The sequence below is a fragment of the Strix uralensis genome, chromosome 8 (assembly GCF_047716275.1).
Source record: "Strix uralensis isolate ZFMK-TIS-50842 chromosome 8, bStrUra1, whole genome shotgun sequence".
NCBI classification, from domain to species: Eukaryota; Metazoa; Chordata; class Aves; order Strigiformes; family Strigidae; genus Strix; species Strix uralensis.
This window is the reverse complement of record NC_133979.1, coordinates 35,595,356-35,618,990: the sequence shown is the minus strand read 5'-3', so window position 1 is coordinate 35,618,990 and position 23,635 is coordinate 35,595,356. Positions and strand designations below refer to the sequence as shown.

At 35.9% G+C, this 23,635-nt stretch overlaps 1 protein-coding gene across 2 annotated transcripts in view; it reads left to right on the top strand.

Annotated features, from left to right (window-relative positions):
* Positions 1 to 23,635, top strand: part of BRINP3 (BMP/retinoic acid inducible neural specific 3) — a 225,150-nt gene that overhangs the window by 143,866 nt on the left and 57,649 nt on the right. For both annotated transcript variants that reach the window (XM_074877282.1, XM_074877281.1), the window contains 2 exons: positions 12,085 to 12,190; positions 15,540 to 15,776. In XM_074877282.1, coding sequence (XP_074733383.1) covers positions 12,085 to 12,190; positions 15,540 to 15,776 — 343 coding nt within the window. The remainder of the gene's footprint in view (positions 1 to 12,084; positions 12,191 to 15,539; positions 15,777 to 23,635) is intronic.

Here is a 23,635-nt window from a genome sequence, read left to right as displayed (position 1 = left end):
CCAGGAGACTTTCTATAGTACTGAATGATTACTACAGTGTTTTCAGATTTCTAATGTCTGAAAGGTTGGTAGTCTCATCACTGCTCTACAGAAATTATTGATGAATCAAGTATGCAAAATAAAAAGACTTTCTAATTTTGCATGGTGAGATCCTAACCTTATTCAATGAATAAAGTCCACTGAAGTCAAAGAAGTTTCTTCACATGCATATTGATATCATTAAGATACGGGTTTTTTCCATTCCACCTCAACCATCTTCCTAATTTATCAAACTGTTATTCAGTATCTCTTTCTAGATTGCCCAAATTAACCCCCTCATTCCCAGGGAATAGTTAATATATTTCATGGTCTTCGGATAGTCTTCCTTTGATTTTTGTTAAAAGTAATATAAAAATTAAAAACAAAGAAAAAGTAAAAAAAAAAACAAACCACACTATAGCGTCACAGTTATACTAGTTCATAATGTTCCAATATTTATAATAATTCCACTAAATAGAGTATATCAGTATACAGTCTCCTACCTGGTATGTAGATTTATAAGGAAATATAATTGTATCTTCTCCAGGAGTACCTAGAGCCTTGAAAATGAAAAACCATTCCATGTTTTTCCTACAGCTTTTCATCAAATCCCTGATGTGTAAAAATAAGTGATGATAAAGTATTGCAGATAATAGAGAAAATGGTTTGAAGAGGACCATTACAATATTTTTTCTGTTATATTGTACTCTATTTAAGTAGTTCTGGTTCTGTTTGAAATACGACATTCACAGCAACACTGAGCCATACGTATCATTGTAAGAAATACATACCCTATGTTCCTTCCAGTATAGCAATTTATATACTTGGTTAAAGTATAATGACAAAATCCGTGGGTTTGCTTTTCTTTTTTTCTTTTTTTTTTTTTTAAGATATGCAAGAGGATTGAAGCATTATGATTTTATTCTATGCTTGAAAATTTTCATTTGATGATAAAGACCCATCTATTAAAAATAATCCTGTAGAAAGGAGTGGGCATATTGCACATACAGAAGTGTAAACTATCACACTGCTTTTTCTCGAGGTAAAAGACAAGGCATTTCACCTATTAAACGTCACAGCATCAGGAGATTACAATGCTAAAAAGACAATAAAGAGAGTTACTTAAGATAATTAAACTGAATTTATCAACAACTTTGGTGTTGGTTTACACTGGGCAAGATCTGTCCTTTCTTGATGAAAATATAGAAAGCTGGCAAGACTATAGTGTATGATATAAAGTGTTATATACTACTACCAGAGTGGAGTAGCTTGGAAAGAATTGTACACTACATACTAATTAAACGTTCTAATAAGTAAAAAGGCATGAAAAAAATATACAGTGACATATGAAATTAATCCAGGCATTTACATGTGTAAGACCTGTAATTCAAAAGGCAACTCGTGTCAAAGGGTTTTTCACCTACTATATCATGAAAGGAGCTGGATACTTAGATATCTCTAGAAATTTTCTAACTTACATGGTAGTCCACATGGAAACAAATCAAAACCTGCAGGAAGCAGAGTTCCTTTCAATTCTGAGCAGAACAAAGCCCTTCCACTTCCACGGGACTCCACAGTACTGATAATAAGCGCTACTCTCTATTCGTTTCCTCCTTCTTCTGAACTTCCCTCTTCCCCTAGATTGTCACGCTCATAGCAACTCTAGCTCTCTCTTTTTCTATTTTTTGGTTGAAGAAATGCACTTGCCTTTATGATACATCATTCTTTGCCCTAGGCGTTGTCTCATCTATGTCAGGTTCAGAAAGAAATTAATAAAAAAAGCCCTTGGACAAGATTCAATATTCTAAACATTTTTCACAAAAATTGTATCAATGCAAGATCCGTAGTAGGACACATTCATGTATGCCTTAATGAACAGGCCTTGATATTTGATAGGGCTTTCTATTCCCATGAATCAGGATGATTTGAACAATTTTCCAGCTAGGCACAGTGGTCTGTCTGGATAACATTGTCCCTGGAGCCTAATTCTAAGAGCAGTCTTCTGTACATTAAAAATTCTCTTTTTGTTTAGTTCATGAAATAACAATATTGAGAATCACTCAGTTATTAGCCAAAACTTTCCAAAGAGCAGTCAGTGTTTTCATTCATGAGTCTTTATAAATGGTGAATGAGTTAAGGTCTAACAGCAGTTTGATGAAACATGCTCAATGCCATGTGCCAGAGGTATTTTCACCTCTCAAAAGCATGGAAACGTCCATGGTGCAAATCCAAAATATTCCACTAAATACAATGTTGATATACACTGGGGAGGATCTGGTTTTTCTTGATGAAAATGTAGGATCTTGGTATGTCTACAGGCATTTTCCATCCAGAGGTAATTCTTACCTCTCAAGATGGCTTTTTGGTTTGAATTTTCTGTGTTTCAATTTTGTAATGGTCTTTATTAGTGTAAATTTACAGAAATACTTGAGTACCATTTAGTATGTTTGCAGTTATGAGTATTCTGATTATTTTGTCAAACTCAGCAAACTTATGAATCCAGTTTTACTTTTGTTCTTCTGAGTAAAACACTGGATTCTGATTTGAAGTTTCCACCTCCTGATGTGATGTGCAATTTTGGACAGAGATACTCTTTCTTTTCTTCTCTATCACTTTTTGTGTGTTCATTAAAACTTTAAGGGATATAATGAAAATATACTTTGGTACCTACACCTTCCCAGTTCTCATTCACTAAAGACAGTTTCTATAATCTTCAGACTTTTTAGAGTTTGACATTAAAAGTTTCTATATTTAAGGATGGGCATAACCAAAATCAGCTCAGTTCTTATGCTACAGGCTTCTCCACTTGACTTGTGCATATGTGCCAGGACTTAGGTGTAAAAGAAATGATCTTTTTTTCCATGTATGTTGACAGACCAAATCTGAAAGATCAGACTGTGTACAGAACACAACTACCAACTCTTATTTCCAATAAATTTTGACTGAACTGAAAAACCTGGATTCAGTCCTCCTTTCCAATCTATAGCAGACAGGCAATAGAACTATCTGGAATACAGTTGGTCCCGAGAATAAAAAAGGTAATAAAAAAGGGAATTTATTCTTTGTTGGTAAAAGTGTTACGAGTTTATGGGTTTTTTTTAACCAAACATTTTTCTTTCCCCTGGTTCTTCTCTTGCAAATTTGTTTCTTTCCTCTTGCCATGCCTTTCTTATTATTTTTTTCTTTTTATCTAGAATAGTAGTCATTATCACATCAGCAAGTTTTCTGTGAAAATTGTTACCTGAAAAGTAATTTTTATTTATATACATACAATTATTAAAATAATTGTTTGGTTCATAGTAGAGAGTTCTAGGTAGAACTGTGTGAATGTTTATATCTTAATCAAATATACCCTAAGGTTTGGTGTATTCACCCACACCTTGGGCTTGCAGCAAGGTGACATAACAGAGAAAGCCAATATCCCAAATAAACTGCCTCCTTTCCCAGTCATTCTTACCTGGTGCTTCCTCAACTACTTCTGTCTGAAACCAGCCTGTGAACGTTGATGGTTCTGCATTCCAGACTAGCAGCTGGGATAGAAATAGGGAGACTTGGGAGATATTTTTGCTATGAGTAATTTCCATATGAAGATTAAGCATGGTAAATGAGGACCGGTTTTATTCTTTTTTGACTGCTGGGGTTTAACCTGTTGCAGACAAACCCTGAAACGTTTCCTTAACTTTCAGCACTACAGTGAATTCAGAAGTAGTCTGTATGACAGTGAGCCAAAATACAACTAAGATTCCCTACATCTTGTGAGAATCTCACAAGTCAAGTCCTCAGAACTGCTTGGATGATATAAAAGCTGTGGCTTATTTTTAAAAGTAAGCACCCAGCACTCTTGAGTATTGCAATGAGTTCCTGAGTGCTTGCTTACATTAGCTTTGATTATGAGCATTGCTCCTTTAACTCACTCAAATGATTTAGAAAACATCAGCAAATGTGTATGCTTCAGAATAGATTCAGCACTAAGTCCTTTGTGGTTTACCATGCTTTAGCTCGTTTGTTATGGGTCCTTGATCGGAGTTTCAAATGCAATTGCAGATAAATATTTGAAGTTGGCTTTTTTTCCTATCGAATAATATTTAACAAACAACATATACATATAGTTTAAAAGGTAAGCACCAGAGATTTGATTTCTGAATCCTGTCTGTTATAATTTATACAGTGAACAAGTTTGGCAATCCTATTGGCCTACTTTGGGTAGGAGTCATATACTGTATAGCCATGATAGAATATATGCATGATACACATACTTACTGCAGCAATATTTGGAATCAGATTCCACTCTCAGATGTTCTTTCCATGTTTTTTCATAAATTTGTGGGATTTAAAGGTGAAGATTTGCTTTCACCACAGATTAAACTGTGTAATAGTAATGGAGCAGCATAATCAAAGTTATAGAGCAATACACCTAAACTAGACCTAACACCGAGGAAGCATCCATATGCTTCTCTTTTCTAAAAAAATTGATCCAAGCATTTCCCTTTAGTTTGAACATCTGACAGGGATTTAATGATTAAATTATAGATCAGTTGTAGTTGTTAACTCTGTAAGTAGTCCTTCAAATATACAGGAAAACATGTAAAAACCAGCAGCATAAAAACAAGAGTTTTCCGAAACTATAAATTGAGAGTTGGCAGTACCAATGAGACAAAAAGGGCAAATGTGTTATAATCATTTACCAGAGGGAATAAACGGGTGGGAAGGAGTGAAGATACAACCTAAAAATAAATCCCTAAAAACATAGATGTGACCCAGGCAGAGAGCAAGCCAGCAGACGTGCACGTTATGGACAGTAATGTGATTTCTTTTGAGAGGTTAGAATGACAACCCCATAAGGGGTAGTTTGACTGGAGTATGGTAAAATAAAGTGGACATGAAAAATGTCCTGCTGCAGATGTCACAGTAAGTGAGGTACAGACTGCTAGGAATTGTAGCGCTATGGACAGCAAAAATAAAACAGGAATTTACATGCACTCCAGGGGAAGAAATAAAAGATCCGGAAATAGCTTAAATTAGAAAATTTTTACAGATATTACCAAAAATAATATTGCAACTAAGTTTTAGAATTGCACAGAAATATATAATCACAGGTAGGATCTCCATGGAAAATCTGGTTCTTAATTAACCTTTCCTTATCACTTTAATTTTTGAACTTAAAGACTAAATCCTTTTCATGTTATTTTTAGGTCCTAATGTTAACCTTTAGCACTTATATTTTCTCTACCACAAGTTATTCTTATTTTTTCTCTCAAAATATATCCATTTCAACCTGACCACTTTAAAGGTAAAATGTTTCCAAATTACCCAAAGATTCACCTACACTTTCGTTTTCCCGTTGCTTCACAAAGAAAAAGAACATTTTAAATTTTACTCTTATTCAGGAAGGACTATATTTTTTTATTCATACTTTCCCAACCTAAGAAAATGATTTTTCATTCAACTGCAATAGTATTATAACTAGTAATATCTGTGAGTCTTATAAATAACCAGATCATGCTGTCTTCTCGAAACTAATGGGGGGACAGTGAAAAATCCCAGTAGCTTCAGCACTGCATATTGGAACTGAGCCATTAAGATACAAATCCTATTCCTAATACTTTTGGGAAATCCTTGGATGGGATTTTGCAGTTGAGCTAAACGTAGGGAGATGGTGTCCCCCTTTACAGCATGTGCCCCAAGATTTCTTTGGAGATTTTTGTCCTTCATATAGTAACAGAGTTATGTTTGGAAAAGGATGGAGGGTTAGGAATTGGCCTTTACTTCAGTAAGCTTCTTTGGTTTTGCTTTCTGCAGATACCTTGATTTTTTTATGAACATGAAATATTATTTCAATTTGTATATGTGCTGTCCTTTTTGTTTCTAATTTTATCTTTTTAACAAAATATATAGATTTCATTTATTGTTTGTTGCTCATCTGTCTCTTTAGGCAATAAAAGTTGTGAAAAATTAATATTAATAGTCATTTAAGTAAGATGTGGGAAAGCAGAAGGATCTAAATGTAAACCGAAACAAAATTCTCAGCTTTTATTATGTTTTTGCGAAGTCTATTACTTCTCTATAAGAGAACTTCACCCTCATCTATTCTTCAAGATTAATTAAAAGAGATAACTTGTTCTTTCTGAGAATGCCTGTCCTTATTCTCTGCAAGAGGCTGATGCACTCCTGATTTCTGAAACTGCAGGAAATAAAAGCTCTGGTATTGCTGCCCTGACTGTTTTTTCAACGGCCTCATTTCCTGCAAACTTCCCTGTTGCTTTACATAAGGATACGTAGGAACATGGCACCTGACATGCACTGGATTTAAAATGTCCTTGAAAAGGCAAAGCTGTGGCTGGGATGCCAGAATTGTCAATGCTGCCAGTGATTTCAGCTGGGGTAAATCCTCACTTCCCATTTCCATAGCCTCAGGAGTGTTACACAGTCTGCAGAGTGAACAGAATAAGGAGTAATCATTTTCTCCTCCCTCCCTGACCCCTGTCTCAAGTATTTTTAGAAGTTAGTTGAACCTACATATGTTTCCTGCTGGTTCAGAACTGAGATATTTCTGACAGTTCTGGTTTCTTGTCTAATTTTCATGTGGTACAGCATAGATTCAAAGATTTGTTTCGATGTTCTGGTGGATTCTCCTAGAATTTACAGATAATAAATTGCTCTCTGAGACAGTGGAGAATAGACCTGAACAGACTAGTGATTGCTCCCTATCAGATGAACCTAAACAGCCTTAAAAAATCATAACATTTTAAACAAATGTAACAACAGAGCAGAATTCAGATAGTCTGAGTTAATTTCCAGTTCCTAGAATATTCTGATTTCCGAGGTATTTAATGCTTTATGTAGGGATAATACACTTCAGTTTCACTGTTGTTGTAATGTAGTAGTTTAGTTCACAGTAAATTCCTGAGAGTGTAGAAACAAAGGAGAGGGAATGGAGGGATTATACTGATCTCTTGGGAAGTTTTATTGCTGCATTCAGTGAAATTGAAAGTCATCTCCTTGCCCAAAAACTTGAAAGAAGTCATTATTCCACTGCTAATGGAGTTAATGGAAATTTTGCAATTTATTTCATTTACAGAAAGATCGAGTTTACTGTTCCTGTTCCATCTCACAACAGCAGATGATAGAAAAATACGATGGGAGAGATTCCAGGTCTCCTGAGTTAGTGGGCTCTTCAAATTAAAAAGTCAGTCCTATGCTAGAAAATGTGTTGAACATGTTACATGCCTATGAGGTATTGTTTTAGAATGCTGGCAATTAAAAAAAAAAATTTTAAAACATTAATCCAATCCCTGACATTGTGGGTGCTGTTTGTCTTCTACCTCCTTCAGAAACGTTCATCTAGCTGGTAACATGATAAGTGTCAGTGCTTGAAACATTCAGAAGATTTGACTTATTTTAATTACACACTAATTAGTGGGAGTCTTTTAATATGCTCAATGACACAAGTAGGGCAGGAGAGCAGCAACTATTGTGTGGTAAGGCAAAGTGCTGAAAGAAAGGTGCTTTTGTGAAAAACTGTCCAGCCTGGGGGGAAAAAAAAAAGAAAGTTGGCAGGAGATCCACTTCTAAATAGAAAGTACATTTAGTTCCTATTCATTTGATCAACTTTTTTTTAGGTGAAATGAGCACTGTCCGCAGAATGTGCAGGGATGACAATGTGTGGGAACACATGGGCTGGAAGACAAGTCCTGAAGGTGAGGTTGATAGGAGAGTCATACAGGAGAATCCTAAAGAATTCCGGCTTCTCCCTGCTCCATACTTTTGCCCTTTCTTCTGTCTGCACCAGTCTTTCAGAAGAGACCTTCTTCCGTGAATAGTCATGTATATATGATAAGTTTGCTCAAAATCATTATTTGAATGTTTAAAATATTAAAGAGGTTTGTACACATATGAATGCAGTTGCCTAGTTTGAGGTGAGAAGCATTATCTCATCCTCCTTTGTGTTGGCTTAGTTATCTTCCTTAGAAGCCAAATAAATTTTTAAAGGGTCTTGCTGAAGAGGATAGTCCTTTATGCAAGACAGCACACCACCTCTGCATGGGCATGTAGTTAGGAATATTGGCTATGTGCATTTAAAAGGACGCACCAGGAACAAAGTCTCTGCAGAAATATATTTCCCTTTTATTAGGAAAGCCTTCTATAGGCTTAATTATCATGGACAAAAAAAGCACACTGTTTCCCAGGGAAATACTACCCACTGATATCACAAGAATTCAGCCCTGCTTAAGTGCTAGGAGATATGTTCTCAGTGCACTTATAATCGGGTCGTTATCACCATGGTTATGAGATTTAACTGACTGAAAACTGTAGGCATTTGTCTCATTAATGCCAAATGTTATAGTTTATTTCTGGGAACTGAAAACCCTGCTGCCCAGGGAAACCTGTTCTGTGATAATCTTTGAAAACAAGGCACTTGAGAATAGCCTGCCTGGTTCATGTCAGATGGTTTCACACATATTTTGTTACTGGTTCTTAGGGGGTTTTGGTTATTAAATAAGTTTGTTCTGTGGTATTTTGCTTTGTGAGTTAGCGTTCTTTATGGACTGCAGGTCTAGTTCTTACAAAACAAGTATGTGGTTATGATGCTCTTTGCTCATATGCAATCACTTCTGAACTATGCTAGCTTCTTAGCACACCCTATATTTAAATTTTACCTTTCCCTCTCCTTTCTGGTTTATCTTTTTTTGTACACTTTCAGACAAAACACTTTTCAGCTGTGATCTCAGGACTTAATATAGTCACACTTCTCTGTTTGGAAGATAATTAAAGAAGTTCCATTGCCCTTCTAATTTTATTTCTCTTGCTCCTGAATCAAAAAAAAAAGTAAAAACATCAGCGATTTCACTAACACTTGGATCAACCCAGAATTAATACATTTGGACCTTTCTTTTCCCATCTGTAGTCTTCTTAGTTATGAAAATAAGTTATCTCAAAATGAAATCCTTGCATTTTATCAGAAAATTTGACAGAAAAGTGAGGCTTTCTTTAATCAACTACTCAAATTGTTCTTCTTATTTACAATCTTTGTTGACTGGATTTGTACAGAGTATAAAAAAGCATATGTAACTACCTTGCTTTGACCTCTGACTAGAAGTGTCATCCACAGAACATTGGAGTTTGGGTGATTTTTACCTGCTTTACTCTTTCTTTATTGTTTATTGGGATTTCAATTTTATTCTTGCAATGTATGTTCTGTGCAGAGGCTAAGAGTACCAGAGCAAAGGACTTGACAGTGCCAGGTGAAGGCACTTGGAAAAGTAAAAGAATGAATAATACAAATATATAGATTTGAGTGAAAACAAACCTTGAAAAATGTCCTTATTTACTGCTCTATTTATAGAGCATTATTTATTATTGCTATTGTTAGAACAGTATTTTATTGCTTACCTATAACAATCATGAATGTTTGTAAATCATCTCAAAACCTAACTGCACCCAGTTTTTTTCATATATGTAGTTTTCTTTTAAATCAGTGGATTTATATAACCAGTCTCTAAAAGTCAAAAAAGCTATTTAATGATGATTTTTCCCCATTCTGCCTCTTGGCACATCTAAATACACCAAGTGCTATCACTCCCATCATCAAAACAGTGGTAGGCTCTACCTCTGTTTTGCATAATCCAAATGAAGAATGAAGATGCATGAACAAAAAGGGACGCAATAATTATAAAGATACTTAATAACCTTCCTTATTTTGTGATTTCAGGAGGCATAAGAATGATAAGAATGGATAGGAATTGTAAAATTGGCTTTATAGTTTATACATTTCATATAACTTTATGAAGCTGCATTGCCTTATACACAAATAGTCAAAAAGAATAATAATAATAATATACAAAATAGAATAACACTGAAATTAATGGATCTTTAAATAAAGAATTGCATAGAGAAATGTTGAGCATAATCTTTCAGAACTAAGATAAAACTCATAACAACAATCACCTCTCTTATTGTCTTCTGGTTATTTACCTTATTTAATGTAGGTGACTGTTACTGTATAAACAGATTAGGATTCTGTATATGGGCTGGAGGGGACTACCCAAAAAATGAGATTTTAGAATGGAATTTTAGACCACTTGTTGGGAGAGGGAGAGGACTGAAGGATCACAGGTAAATCAAAATTGTCTTTCCAGCCATGTCCAAGCCAAATCTTATGCCCATGCAAGAATCTTTGTGCTGATTCAAGATGATTAAGCAAAAAACATAGTAAATCTGGCCCTGACATAAATATTAAAGATTGCCAAATATGTGCAGGGAGGAGACATCCTGACTCCATCTCATTTCCTTGCGCAACTGGCACTCTGCTAACAGGTTTGGCTGGAGCCAGTTCTGTGTGTCCTCTCCACCGACTGCTGGCGTTGCAAAGGCTCTCCTTCTCCACTCGCAGGAACACTAGTTCAAAGTGACGGAAAGGTGCCAAGAGCTTGGAACAGCCTAAGATTTTGTATTTGCTTTGCAAAAGTGCAAACTAAAAAAAAGTGCAATTTAATTGGAAAAAGTGAAATCTCGGTGGTTTCAAGAATAGCATGATCCAGCTGAAGCCACCTACACATGCTGGTGGTAGCACAGACTGTAAGAGAGCCAGGCAATCCTAAGCAACATGAACATTCATGGGTTATTTTAGCAAACCTTCATACTCTTTTCAAAATAGATTGTTAAAAACAGCAAGCTACCTTCTGTTCGTAAGAATTGATGTTAGTTGTCTGTTTGCATGTCATATAGCTGCTTGGTGGAGGTGTGTATTTTGGAAATGAGCTCCTTGTCCCTATAATTTAGGCTTATTCTTCAGGAGATCCAGAGGTAAATACAATACCTGAAGTAACAGAAAATAGAAGTGGTTGTATTCAAAACTGAGGCAGATCACCAAATAAAGGTAAATCTGGCCACAACCTCTGAGATGGTAAAAGGAAGAGAGTTAAGAAGTTCCAGGATAGTGTCTGGGAGCAGTTTGTGAGGGGATATATAGAGGGGTCGGATGTACTTTGGCAGTAAAGGAGACTGGGACCGTACCCCATGGCCAGCATTTCCTGCTCTGGATCTGTTTGTATTACTTTTATTCCACTTCCACATTCTTCTTTCTGCCTCGTCTTGGTATAAGAGAGTTGCACCCAATCCAGTTTAAAAAAATGTGAGATCGTGGTATACCCATCCCCCCCAAACTATCCTAAGTGTTTGTGTTTTTAACTTGAGGCAAAACCCCTGCCCTCTGGGCATCACAGCATTGCTTCAAAAGCTGCAGTGCTTCATTGCTGAGAAACTACATTAGACCCTTTTTTTTTTTAGCTTAAGGTAACACTTAAAAAATAAATTAGCCTTTATAATTATTTTGTTGATACTTAAGAATTATCTATAATATTCCATGAAGCATATAAATCACTTGCTTTTTTTTAAAAAAAAAAAAATTGCATTTACTCATTTAAATAACTGCTCGTTGCCAAGCATAATCCTCAACTGTTAAGTCAGAGCTCTACTTGTGGTGATTCTGTTTTAATGAATTTAGCTGTATTTTGATTCTGTGGTCATGGTTTTGGTCATTACAATAGGCAGGATGTCTTTAGTTTTATGCCTAAACTTATTTTAGGCCTTTGATGAAAAATATCCCACTGCTACCACCATTATAAATACAGCTCATAAAAGGTTTTTACTTCTGAATCCTGCTGTGCTACACAGGAAAAGTCAAAGTTTTTTCCCATGATTTCAGCAAGGAGTTGCCATGTGCACAAGTGTCATTAGTGAAAAATCACAGTCTGCATTTTTATGAATTATGTTTGGTAAACTCATTCTAATTCCCATAGCTACGAAGAAATAAACCATCTTTAGACTGTTGGTCAGCTAAAGTACTTGTAAGGATTCTCTGCAACAGAAATAGCACTCCCCAAAGTTTGTGGTACTGGTAAAACATTGCAGTCATACTTTTCGTAATTAAATCAAGCTATTTCACCTTCATTAAATCTGAAATGTACCACCAGCTGAATTAAAGGGAAACTTTACGAAATGAGCTTCAGAACTCCTCAGTCTGTTTTGAATAATACAGCAAATGCTTTTCCATTCCCTTACCATCAGGTAACAGAAACGCGGACTGGTCCTCTTGGCTGCAGTAACTATGACAACCTAGATTCTGTCAGCTCTGTTCTGGTTCAGAGTCCTGAAAATAAGATTCAGTTGCAAGGTATGTAGGTGCAATTTCATTAATTTGTTTTGGAACAGGATGACATTTATCACACTATTTGTTTTTCTTTCTTCCACCTCATAAAAGGTCATTTTCCTAATTTTTTGTGTGTGCGCAATAAGTACATTCTAGACAAAGTGAAGGAAATGTCAGTAACTCATGTTGCCTTTGAAATGGAAACAATTTCTGTACACATCACAAAATAATTTGAATAATGCTGTTAACATTTTACAGCCCTATTTAGCAACCACTTGCACACCTTTTAAACAGCCTGAATTCCCACAGATTCCACCAAGCAGGGAGTGACATTTAGTGTGCTCAGCCTGCTTTGTACATACTGAGTAGTAGCTTATACATCATGCAGTTGTCCCACTAAAATGAATGGAGTCACCAGAAGAGCAGGATATAGATTTTTCAAAGACTCTAAATAATGAAGAGTGCAATGGTTCCTCTTGGGACTTTTAAGAAAATTTAGGCATCTCATTCATTAGACAAATAATAGTAATTATACATTAAAAAAAAGAAAGCAAACAAAAGCAAAAATGAGAAAGGAAAAGAAAAAGGACAAAGAGGAAAAAAAAGGAACAGGAAAAAAAGGGGGAAAAGGGAAAAGGAAAAGGAAAAGGAAAAGGGAAAGGGAAAGGAAAAGGAAAAGGGAAAGGGAAAGGAAAAGGGAAAGGGAAAGGAAAAGGAAAAGGGAAAGGGAAAGGGAAAGGGAAAGGGAAAGGGAAAGGGAAAGGGAAAGGGAAAGGGAAAGGGAAAGGAAAAGGAAAAGGGAAAGGAAAAGGGAAAGGAAAAGGGAAAGGGAAAGGAAAAGGAAAAGGGAAAGGGAAAGGGAAAGGAAAAGGGAAAGGGAAAGGAAAAGGAAAAGGAAAAGGAAAAGGAAAAGGAAAAGGAAAAGGAAAAGGAAAAGGAAAAGGAAAAGGAAAAGGAAAAGGAAAAGGAAAAAAGAAAAGTAAAAAGAAAAGGGAAAAGGGAAAAGGGAAAGGAAAAGGAAAAGGAAAAGGAAAAGGAAAAGGAAAAGGAAAAGGAAAAGGAAAAGGAAAAGGAAAAGGAAAAGGAAAAGGAAAAGGAAAAGGAAAAGGAAAAGGAAAAGGAAAAGGAAGAAAAGAGGCATATTTCTAATTCAGTTTCTGTTAATTCCAGTAGATGCATATCCCGACCTGCATATTAGGTACATAAACATTTTTGAAAAGTCACCCTCTAGGGTATTAGGCCTTTTTTTCAGTGACACAAATGTAGAATGAACAACTTATTACTATGAAAACAGACTAATTTCTCTTTAATTTATGTACTTGTGTGTACCTCTGTGTCTATACAACGAGGGAAGAATTCAGTTCTTAATTTGCAGTTACAGGTAGCTATACAATTATTTCCAGTTTTAAAAATTTGTCATATTGGTTCATAAATCAGTTGGACATATAATGTGAAGTTGTTGCTGACTATTAAGAATGGCTGTCAGGGAATAAAATGTTTCTGTTTAAAACATCCATGTGCTTTTTTTTCCTTTTCCTTTCTCTCTGCCCAGAATAGCTTAAAAGCCATAAAATCATACAATGATTTCAGAGACAGTATATATTTTTTTAAAAAGAATTTCACTGGGATGCAATGAAATTTTTACAGAAATATTTTGTGTTTTTTAATGGTTTCCAGCATATGCACAATGTTTATCAGCTAAAATTTGGAAAATAATTTTTGCATCCCTCAGACAGTGGTTTGATGCATGCCATTGGATTGTCATTATGAGAAATAAATTATCAGAACTGCACAAACTATTTCATAATTATCATGGAAGAATTGAACAAGACTCACATTTGCTGATCTGTCTGGCTTTTTGTTTCCTTTTGCAATTCCAAGGCTTTTCACAAGTATACACAAGTACATTGAAAAGTTTAATCAGGTAACAACAGAATTGTACAATTTGTGGCATGAGGTAGAATGAAGCACAGACAGACCTGGTTTTAGCAGTTGTGATATGACTTTTGACTTGGAAGGGTTATGAAATTACTGTTAGAGCTGTCTTTTTTATGTACCTAAAAATAAGGGATAAATCTCTATGAAATTGCCCAAGTGCCTATGTAGAGGAAACCTACATCACAAATAACCAATCCATATGCTGATAAATTACTTGGCCCACAAATAAGCTCCACTGGTTCTAGAGAGATTATTTTTGCCACAGAAAAAGCCAACAAATAATAAATAAAAATTTGTGATGTACCTTGCAGTGGCTTTCTGACTGGTTGATTACTATTGTAGCTACAGTGACTGACAGCTAGTTAGTTAAAATGCTTCTATATAAAAGATTCATTCCCATCACTGGGATCATGTAAACAGTGGTCAAAATTTTCAGATGAGTAAGTCTAAATTTCAGCTCTCAAATATTCTGAATTTTTGATTCATTAGCTCTGCGGTTCTGATACATCAGTGTGACATGCTTTTGCAAGGCCTCTGCATGTCATGGCAAGGTAAAGTGTGAAAACACTTTGCAAAGGGATCTGCGACATAGCAGGAGTTTTTGAAACACCATAGGAGCTAGACCGTGCACTCTTTCTCCAGGCTAAAGCTTTAGTAGATTTAAGAATTAATTTTCTTTCTCAAGGTTTTATAGCCCTACCCATCACATCCAATTGACTGTCCTTTAGCAATTAAATACCAGTGAATAAGAAATTAAAGATCAGCCAAATTTTATTTTTCTAAAATTTCCTCCAACTCAATTTTTCCCATTCTTAGTTTGTCTCTACAGAATCATGAAGAGATAACTAGAATTATTTAGATAAGCTATATCTTGTTGTGTCAAAAGCAATATGGAAAACAAGTCCAATACAGAATGGAGATATTTACCTTCACACCTCTTTTTCTGATTATGCTGTCTCTTTACTCTGTCTTTCAGGGCTGCTTTCCCTTCATCAGCACTCTCAGAAATTTGCATTAGCTGCTAGTACCAAGATTATAATTCAGCTACATGCTTCCCTACTGCAAAGCTTTTACAGCTGAGGCTGTTCATTCAGCAATTCTTTACAAGAAGAAGTTGATGTAGTCCTTTCTTTCTGTTTTCGACAATCCCCTTAGAAAGAAATCGCACCAGTAAATGCTCTGAGGACACGGGTTATCAATTAGTGGGATGGATGTTCCATACTGAGAGAGAAATGTGAAGAATATTTCTGAAATTAATTCTTAAGAAAGGAAATATATGACATAGTGCAAATGTTAGACGTATGTGTAAATTGTCCTAAAAAAGCCATATAGTTTCCTTTTTCATAACTGTTTGTTTGTTGTGAAACAGGCTGGGGAAGCTGCTTGGTTCAAGCATTCCTTTGTGTTTAATAACATAATACTCTTTTTCCTTCAGGTCTTCAGGTCATCCTGCCTGAGTATCTGCAAGAACATTTTGTCCAGGCAGCTCTGAGCTATATTGCCTGCAATTCAGAGGGGGAGTTCATCTGCAAGGACAATGACTGCTGGTGTCAGTGTGGTCCCAAATTCCCTGAGTGCAACTGTCCCTATATGGACATTCAAGCCATGGAAGAAAATCTGCTCCGCATAAGTGAGACTTGGAATGCATATAACAGTGAATTTGAAGAATCTGGTGAGATGTTTTATAAATTCTTTGTCTGTTTGGCTGTGTGTCACAAAAAGTATTTATACAACAGACTCCATCTGAAATCTCCAGAATGCTTCATACATCTAAAGCTAAACATACTTAAATGCATCCTGGATCCAAGTTTTAATTATTATAGCTTTCTGAAAAGAAGTGTTGTCCTCACCTTATGATGATCAGCAGTCTGTATAATTACATTAGGATTTATGCAGCTGTGTTTGAGTATTCATCTTCTATGCTTTGTGGAGCCCAGGGCTGTGAGGACTTTGTCCCTGTTGGAGCAAGAAGTGTACTGCATGAGGCAGAAAGCAGAACAAATGAGTAACAAAGTGAGATTATACACTTTATATGGGTATTCCATATTTTTGTTCGGTAATGCAGCTGAAACAGCTGCTTCATTTCACATCCATTTTTTAGTGTTGGGTCAAAGTTTCTCCTGTACTTCTCCTTTATCCTGTTCCTCCAGCAACACCATGAAGCTGACATGGAGAGCATATGGGCCATTGATTTACCAAGTAGTCAATAGTTCATCCATTGTAGCTGGCAACTTGCTTCTTCGTATGATTTCTGTTTAAATGGACCTATCCATGTTGTCTCTACAACACGTCTGTGCCACATTAGTTTTCTTTAAACCACCAAATTTTGTTTCATACATCATTTCACCTGTCCTGATCATCAGAATTTCCAGTCCCATAGAGAATGGGAACTGCAGGTAAAATCAGCTTCTGAACAACTGTTTTCACAACTCACTCACTCGGTGATATCAGTAACAGCTGTCTAGCCAGATGGTGGGAAAAGTAAGGAGAGCTCAGCAGACCTGGGAAAAATCACCAAGAAAAAAAAAAAAAATAAAATGAGGGAGATAAGGAAAAAGCAGAAAAAAGAAAAAATCACAGTTTTTATTGAGTTGTGTTGGAGAAAGAGAACAAGTCAGTAAAAGAGAGAGGGAAGAAGACTAGTCAGTGATTCTGGGAAAAGTGTGGGAGAGAAGAAGAAATATCAGTACAATACTTAGCTGTGAACAGTATATTGTATACATTCATTTCTTCTATTTGTTCTTTTATTGTTAAAGACTGATTTCTCAATTCAAGGTTGAGGATTTCAAAAGACCCTATTTCAGTTAAAATTTCAATTGTAACTTTTAGTGAGACCTGATGCCTAAATCTGAGTCTGTTTGGAAGATCTCAGGCCCTTTTCCAAGCCCTGGTCTCACCCTTAGGAAGACACCAAAATTTACAATATTACTTCTTGGAGTATCACAGACTTCTCTGATTACAAAAGCATGAATTTATGTTTTGGCTTTGTGTATGTTAAAATACATTTTCCCAGTGACTATTTTGACACCTTTAAGCATTTCTGGAGTCATGTTGTCATTTACTACTTTGCAGACTAGGACAAACGTGTTGACTCTACAAAAGGGCACAGTTTTGTTTACCGTATTTTCTCCTATTTGAATGGGATGTGATACTATTCAATGCCTAAAGAATGTCATTTGATGGCACCTACTTAACAGCAATTTTAGTTAATCTGAAAGAGCACACATACCTGAATCCGTGGAGGATTCTTATAGCAGGCTATATGGGGGCATCGAACTACTTACAAGTTTGAATAGTTGTCAGCTACATGTATAGTCCTATGTTCAGGACTGAGACATGAATGTCAGGGGAAAAATGGGTAAGAGTTATATTCTGTGCTTTTAAAAAAGGCTCTTTAGCTATGTTGTGTGAATCACTAAAATGGTAACTTCACATACATCTGTCAATTAGGTAATTGCTAGCAAGTGTGGTTACTAAAAAGTGTGAAATATAGATTATTAACATCATTAAAACATATGCCACACCCACTCTTTAGCCCTTGGAAGCATGACTTCCACATCTCATAGGTAGCTTACAAAATCTATACTTTTAACTTACAAAAATCTTTGCATAAAAATGTTCATGGAAAGACGAGATATGGAACCTTGTATGTGGATGGGTCTGTACTTTGTTGAAAAAAGTCATCATGTGAACTTTGGATAGATAGCTCAGTCATTGCCCATTCAACCTCCCTATATGAACCACGTATTACAGTCTGAACAGCTCTTCAAGTACTGTGACATGTGGTCTGTAAGCTTTTCTAGCCACAGTGATTACAAACATATTCTGAAAAATGTAGAGCTTGTGCAACATGAAAAACACTGTCAACAAATATCACCATGATCTGATTCATGTCAATAGCATGTTCTGAGAACAGAAGTGCCCTTTGTTAAACAAAACTAATGTTTTAAATAGATATTTCATACCTTTGACGTGGAATATATATTGTTTAGTCTTTATATAAATCTGTAGAAGTCACCTTTTGAGAGGAGAGGATGTTCTTTTATTCTAATCAATTTATAATATAAATAAATTAACTAGAAAAGAGTAGGGTGCAAGAAGGCCAGATTATATAGTAATTAAGAGTTTGAGTAGACAAGGGGCAGGATAAACCAGAGTACTAACTACTGGCCCATATAGTCTACTTATAACTGCAGAGGAATGAACGAATGAATTCCATTCTCTGACACTATGAACTCTGGATTCAAGTAAAGTTAAAACAAATGTATTACTTACCTAACTTTTCTGCCTTCCAAACCCTTCCTTACCTTACATATAACAAAACAGTCCTCTGAATCCAGAAACAAATTTTGTCCCCTAATACAGACCTGTAAAACTTACTGGATTCACTTGAGGTCATGCACATTATCTGTGGACAGAATTTAGCCTAAAGAGGAAGAAGTAAATATTCTATTTAAGTTGGTTTGTTTACTGTCAGTGTTATCTCTCCTTCTGTTTGTTCAAGATAAAACAACTGAAGAACAGATTTTTTTTAAAGAAAAAAATGGCAGTTCTTCAGTGCCTAAATCTGATTTGAAATCAGTGGGTAGCTAAATTTAGTTTGTATCTTTGAAACTCTCTATCTGAATTTTCAGAAATAAAGAAAAGGAAAAAAAAAAAAAAAGCAGGACTTTTTTCTCTATAGCCTACTGCTCTCTTCAAAATTAGGTAGTTTACATTATTGTTTTACCTTTTAAATCATGAGATGGGAAAGAAAAATATGTGGTGGACACCAGGTTGACCGTGAGCCAGCAATGTGACCTTGCAGCAAGGAAGGCTGATGGTATCTTGGGCTGCATTAGGAGGAGTGTTGCCAGCAGGTCAAGGGAGACGATCCTTCTGCTCTACTCAGCACTGGTAAGGTCACACCTGGAGAGCTGTGTCCAGTCTGGGCTCCCCAGTACAAGAGAGGCATGGACATACTGGAGAGAGCCCTCGAAGATGAAGGGTCTCGAGCACCTCTCTTATGAGGAAAGGCCAAGAGAGCTGGGACTCTTCAGCCTCGAGAAAAGAAGGCTCAAGGGTATCTTACAGATGTAGATAAATACCTGAAGGGAGGGTGTGAAGAAGATGGAGCCAGGCTTTTTTTGGTGGTTCCCAGTGACTGGACCAGAAACAATGGGCACAAACTGAAACATGGGAGGTTCCCACTGAACATCAGGAAACACTTTTTCACTGTAAGGGTGACCAAGCACTGGCACAGGTTGCCCAGAAAGGTTGTGGAGTCTCCCTCCTTGGAGATATTCAAAAACCATCTGGGTCTAGGTGGCCCTGCTTGAGCAGAAGTTTGGACCAGAGGTCCTTTCCCACCTCAACCATTCTGTTATTCTGTCATCAAAGAATTTTCCTGGTTATCGCATAGGAAGACTCTGGTCTGTAATTTGGGTTTTCTGGTAGTTACTATTCCCTTTTGAGCAATTATAAAACATATTCCAGTTCAGAGTGTGTCGTTCATTGTTATGTGCAGATTTCATTTCACTCAGGCTCTTCTGGCACCTTTTAACTACTTGCATTTCATTTTGGAGGACATGGACCAGTATGTTATTTATCTCTCAGTAAATCTGTCTGCCTTTTTCACCTCTCTAGCTGCCCTCCAGCAATATGTACTTGATCACTATTAGCTCAACAAGCTTCATATAACATCTTAATATCAGCGTATGTACTAAGTTCTCAAAGAAATTACAAGAGCTACTTTAAATTGTTTACTCTGAACCATCTGCTTATTCTTTATCATATCTTGTGTCCTCCAGACTCAGATACTACCCTTGCAAATGAGCAGCTGTTTCCTTATCAAAAATCCATGCTGAAGCTGTTCAACCTTTATTAACAGATTTCATTAGTTTCTTGAGGCCTTTGACTGAATTAACGTGTAAGCAAAGTTCTCTCTGAGAACATAATTCCAAGAAGGAGTGTTCTTATCATCTAACAAGTGGCCTAAAAATATCACCTCTAATGGAATCAATCAGTGTTTCATTTGCCCTTTCTTAATGTGCATGAAACTAGCCTTTCACAAGAATCTGTTGCCTAAAAGGACAACTAGATAATCTAGTTGTCCTGCTGTTATCACAAGCCATTATGTTTCTCTGAGATTCCAGAACATGGAATCCACCTACATTAGTTAAAGTACCACTTTAATCATCAGTAGTATGCCTGTAGCCTGCCCCACCTTTTCAATGTGTTTGTTCTTTTAATATTGCCAATTTTCCTGTACCCCTTCTGCCTGTAATACTAGGAGCATGTACTTGCCCTGCTCCTACTCCTACCTCATCGTTTCAGTAAACTTTATCCTTCCATTTCAGGAAAAACCTTTGATCTAAGCACTCAAATGCTAATAAGTTTCACACAGTAAAGAACATCAAAAGATTCCTTGAAAAAATTCTCAGATTTTGAAGTATGTCAGACTTTCACAGGTTATGGTTACAGCAGTGTTGACAATGGTGTTAGTGAATATGTTGTCTTGTTATACATCACAAATTTTGGAAGTTTTTGGGACTCTCTTGACAAGACTTAATGTAAAAAGAAGCAAATTCTAACATACAACTCTGTCAATGACTGACTGGTAATTTAGTGTTTTACAGAAATTATGACCCTTAAAACACATGAAAGATATGAAGATCCATAAAAATATCCACAGGCTCTGAATTCTGACAGCAAGGATAACAATATGATCATGCATTGTCTGTACCATAATCCTGGTGTGGTTGACTGCTGAGTGCCTTTGGAAATCTGGTCACTTCATTTAAACAATTTAAATGACAGCAATTTTCTTTTAAAGTGGTCTGCTCAGTGACATCTAAAAGAAATTTGTAACAGTTCATGTTGCAACTTACTTTCATTTTTCTAAATGAAAAAGTCTATTAAAATAAATAAGGACATGAATGGTAGGGTTGCTCAAACAATAGAAGATGGCCAAAGTGCATTTTCATAATTCTTTTTTTAATGCTACCATTTATGAGATCTCTTGGAAACATGAAAGTAAAATCTTCCATCGAAGCATTTATTTTCACATTGCTGACATGCAATGGCAGCTCGCTGCCTTGTCTTTGCATATTTCCAAAGTGATGAACAGTTGATGTTTTTTTTCCCCTTGAAGGTAATGATATCTCTTTTGGAATATTTCCTTGAAAGTCATGGGATTGGAAGATTTACAACAAATATTATTAGGTATATTTTCAAAGTAGCTTTGAAATTGAAAAGTTATTCTTTCAAACATTTAGTTTAAATAAAAAATACTATGGAAAGAAATAGCATGCCTGCAAAAAATTGAACAGAAATTTTACTGCTACACTTGGACTTAAAGGTGATTTAGTGAAGTGCTGAAATACGTGCTTATTTTAATCATCTGTAGTCCGCTAACTTCATAGATTTGACTTGTGTGCTTAAATGTTCAGCATCAGCTTAGATAGATCACAGCCAGAGCCATCTAGGACCTTGAAGAACTTGGCCCACTGAACACCAAAACTGTTTATGCTAACAGACGTGTGGCTTCACAGGCATAATTAAACATCAGAAGTCATCCTGTAAATATTTTGAAATGTATCCTTCTACAGCTTTAAAAGACAAACTTCTCTTCTCAAAATGTGTTTTTGATTTTTTCAGTCACTTCTGTATCTGCTTTATAGAGATATTTCAAAAGGTAAGTTTCAGTATCACAGAAAGTGCAAGTGGTGTGAGTACAGCCAAAGTAAATTGATATTAACTTTCACATTAATATTTGCTGAAACTATTTTTCATTGTGCATCTATCCTCCATCATTTGATTGCAAAGTATGAGCTGAAGTGAATTGCTGTTGCAAGCAATTTCTTCTTAAATCCCTGGATTCAGTGGATTTGGACTTCATGTCTAATGCATTTCATAATTCCCTAATAACTCCAGGATGTCTTGCTATTGAGCATTGGTTACCCTTTACATGTACTGACTTAAAATCATCTGAAAAAATCCCCAGTTTTGAAAGGCTCACCTAAAAATTAGATCTGAATCCTCAGTTAATGTATAGCACTACACAGAAAGTTACCAAAGTTTTCTTGTTTGCATCAGCATAGATTGCTTTTGAAGACTTCAGAGTCCTGCTTCCTCAGTTCAATTATTTTTTTCCATTTCTTTCTAATGATTGAATTAATGATGTTCCCCAAATCCCTTGTTTAAAAGAATTGGATTTAAAGGGTTGTAGAAAGCAGGTTCTAATAGAGGAGATGATAAGCTTATTACTGAATTAAATATCAGTAATACTAAAGATGAGGACGTCCAGGCAGCCCATTCTGTTTTGGGGGGTAGCATTTGCATCTTCTATAATTACTTTTATGTAAAATCTACAGAAAGTAATAGGAGAGATCATCTCCACCGTTCCATAATTTTCAGCGAGATTTAGAGAATTACCCATTTAATAGTGTCATGAATTTATATCTCCATCTTCAAAACCACAAAATATGGAAAACCACCATATTTTGATGATACACTTTAAGAACTGTCTCCCTTCTGCTTCAGTTCATATTTTCCCATATGAAATATGAGTATACTGCAAAATGCCAACTTTGAAACAAGAAAGTCTTTCTACTAAACACATCTACTTCCCAGATCTGCAAATCTGTTTTATTAAAACTAAGCACAACAGAAGCCCAATGCTGGTCTTGGAAAAAGTGAATAACTAATGTTCTCTCACTCTTGAAGTTAATCTAGACCTTAATCAATAGAAACTCATATGCAAACTTGGACAATATTTTTACTACTGAATGCTACTAAAAGACAAAAAATGTTTCAATTCACACTTTGCATTTGGGATTGGTGGTGGTCTTGCTGTATAGACACCTGAGTCATCTGAGTCATGACTTCTCAAAAGATTGATGAACCATTTGTGGTCATATTACATGTTTTTATAAAATAACACTGTGTGCTGACTCCAGGCTTCAAAACTGTTCTGCTGTTCCTTGTGAAGGATGAATATCCCTGTTCTCACAGTGAAGGTGGTTTACAATACCCAGACAGCAAACCGTGGTAAAATACGGTAAAATCAAGACTAGAAATTACAATTGGCACTGACGTGGAAGTGCAGATGCTCAGGGGAGAATTATTTACACCCACTGCTAGCCTTATGAATTTGCTACAGATGGGCAGCATTGCCTTTATGATTATTGAGGCTATAAAGAAGATGTAAAGGAGGAATTCTAAGATTGTTCCAAAGTCAGAGGTTGGGTATGACAGTCACACAGTCAGTCAATACATACATCCATAACAAGTGATCATATTTGATCTCAAATCTACACAAATCTTAGTATTTCTCGGGAAAGAGAACTTTACAGTCATCATTCTTGAATGTAGAAATTCTTAGATGCTGAGCACATAGTAATACATCTGTTGAGGTGTTTTCTTTTAGTCAGTTTGAGTAACAGTTAAAAAACAGCAGATGTAGCCAGAGTAATCACTTATTTAATTTGCTAAAAAAAATTTTATGCTTAAATAAAGCAGACACAATACCAGTAAGTTAAACAAAATGTA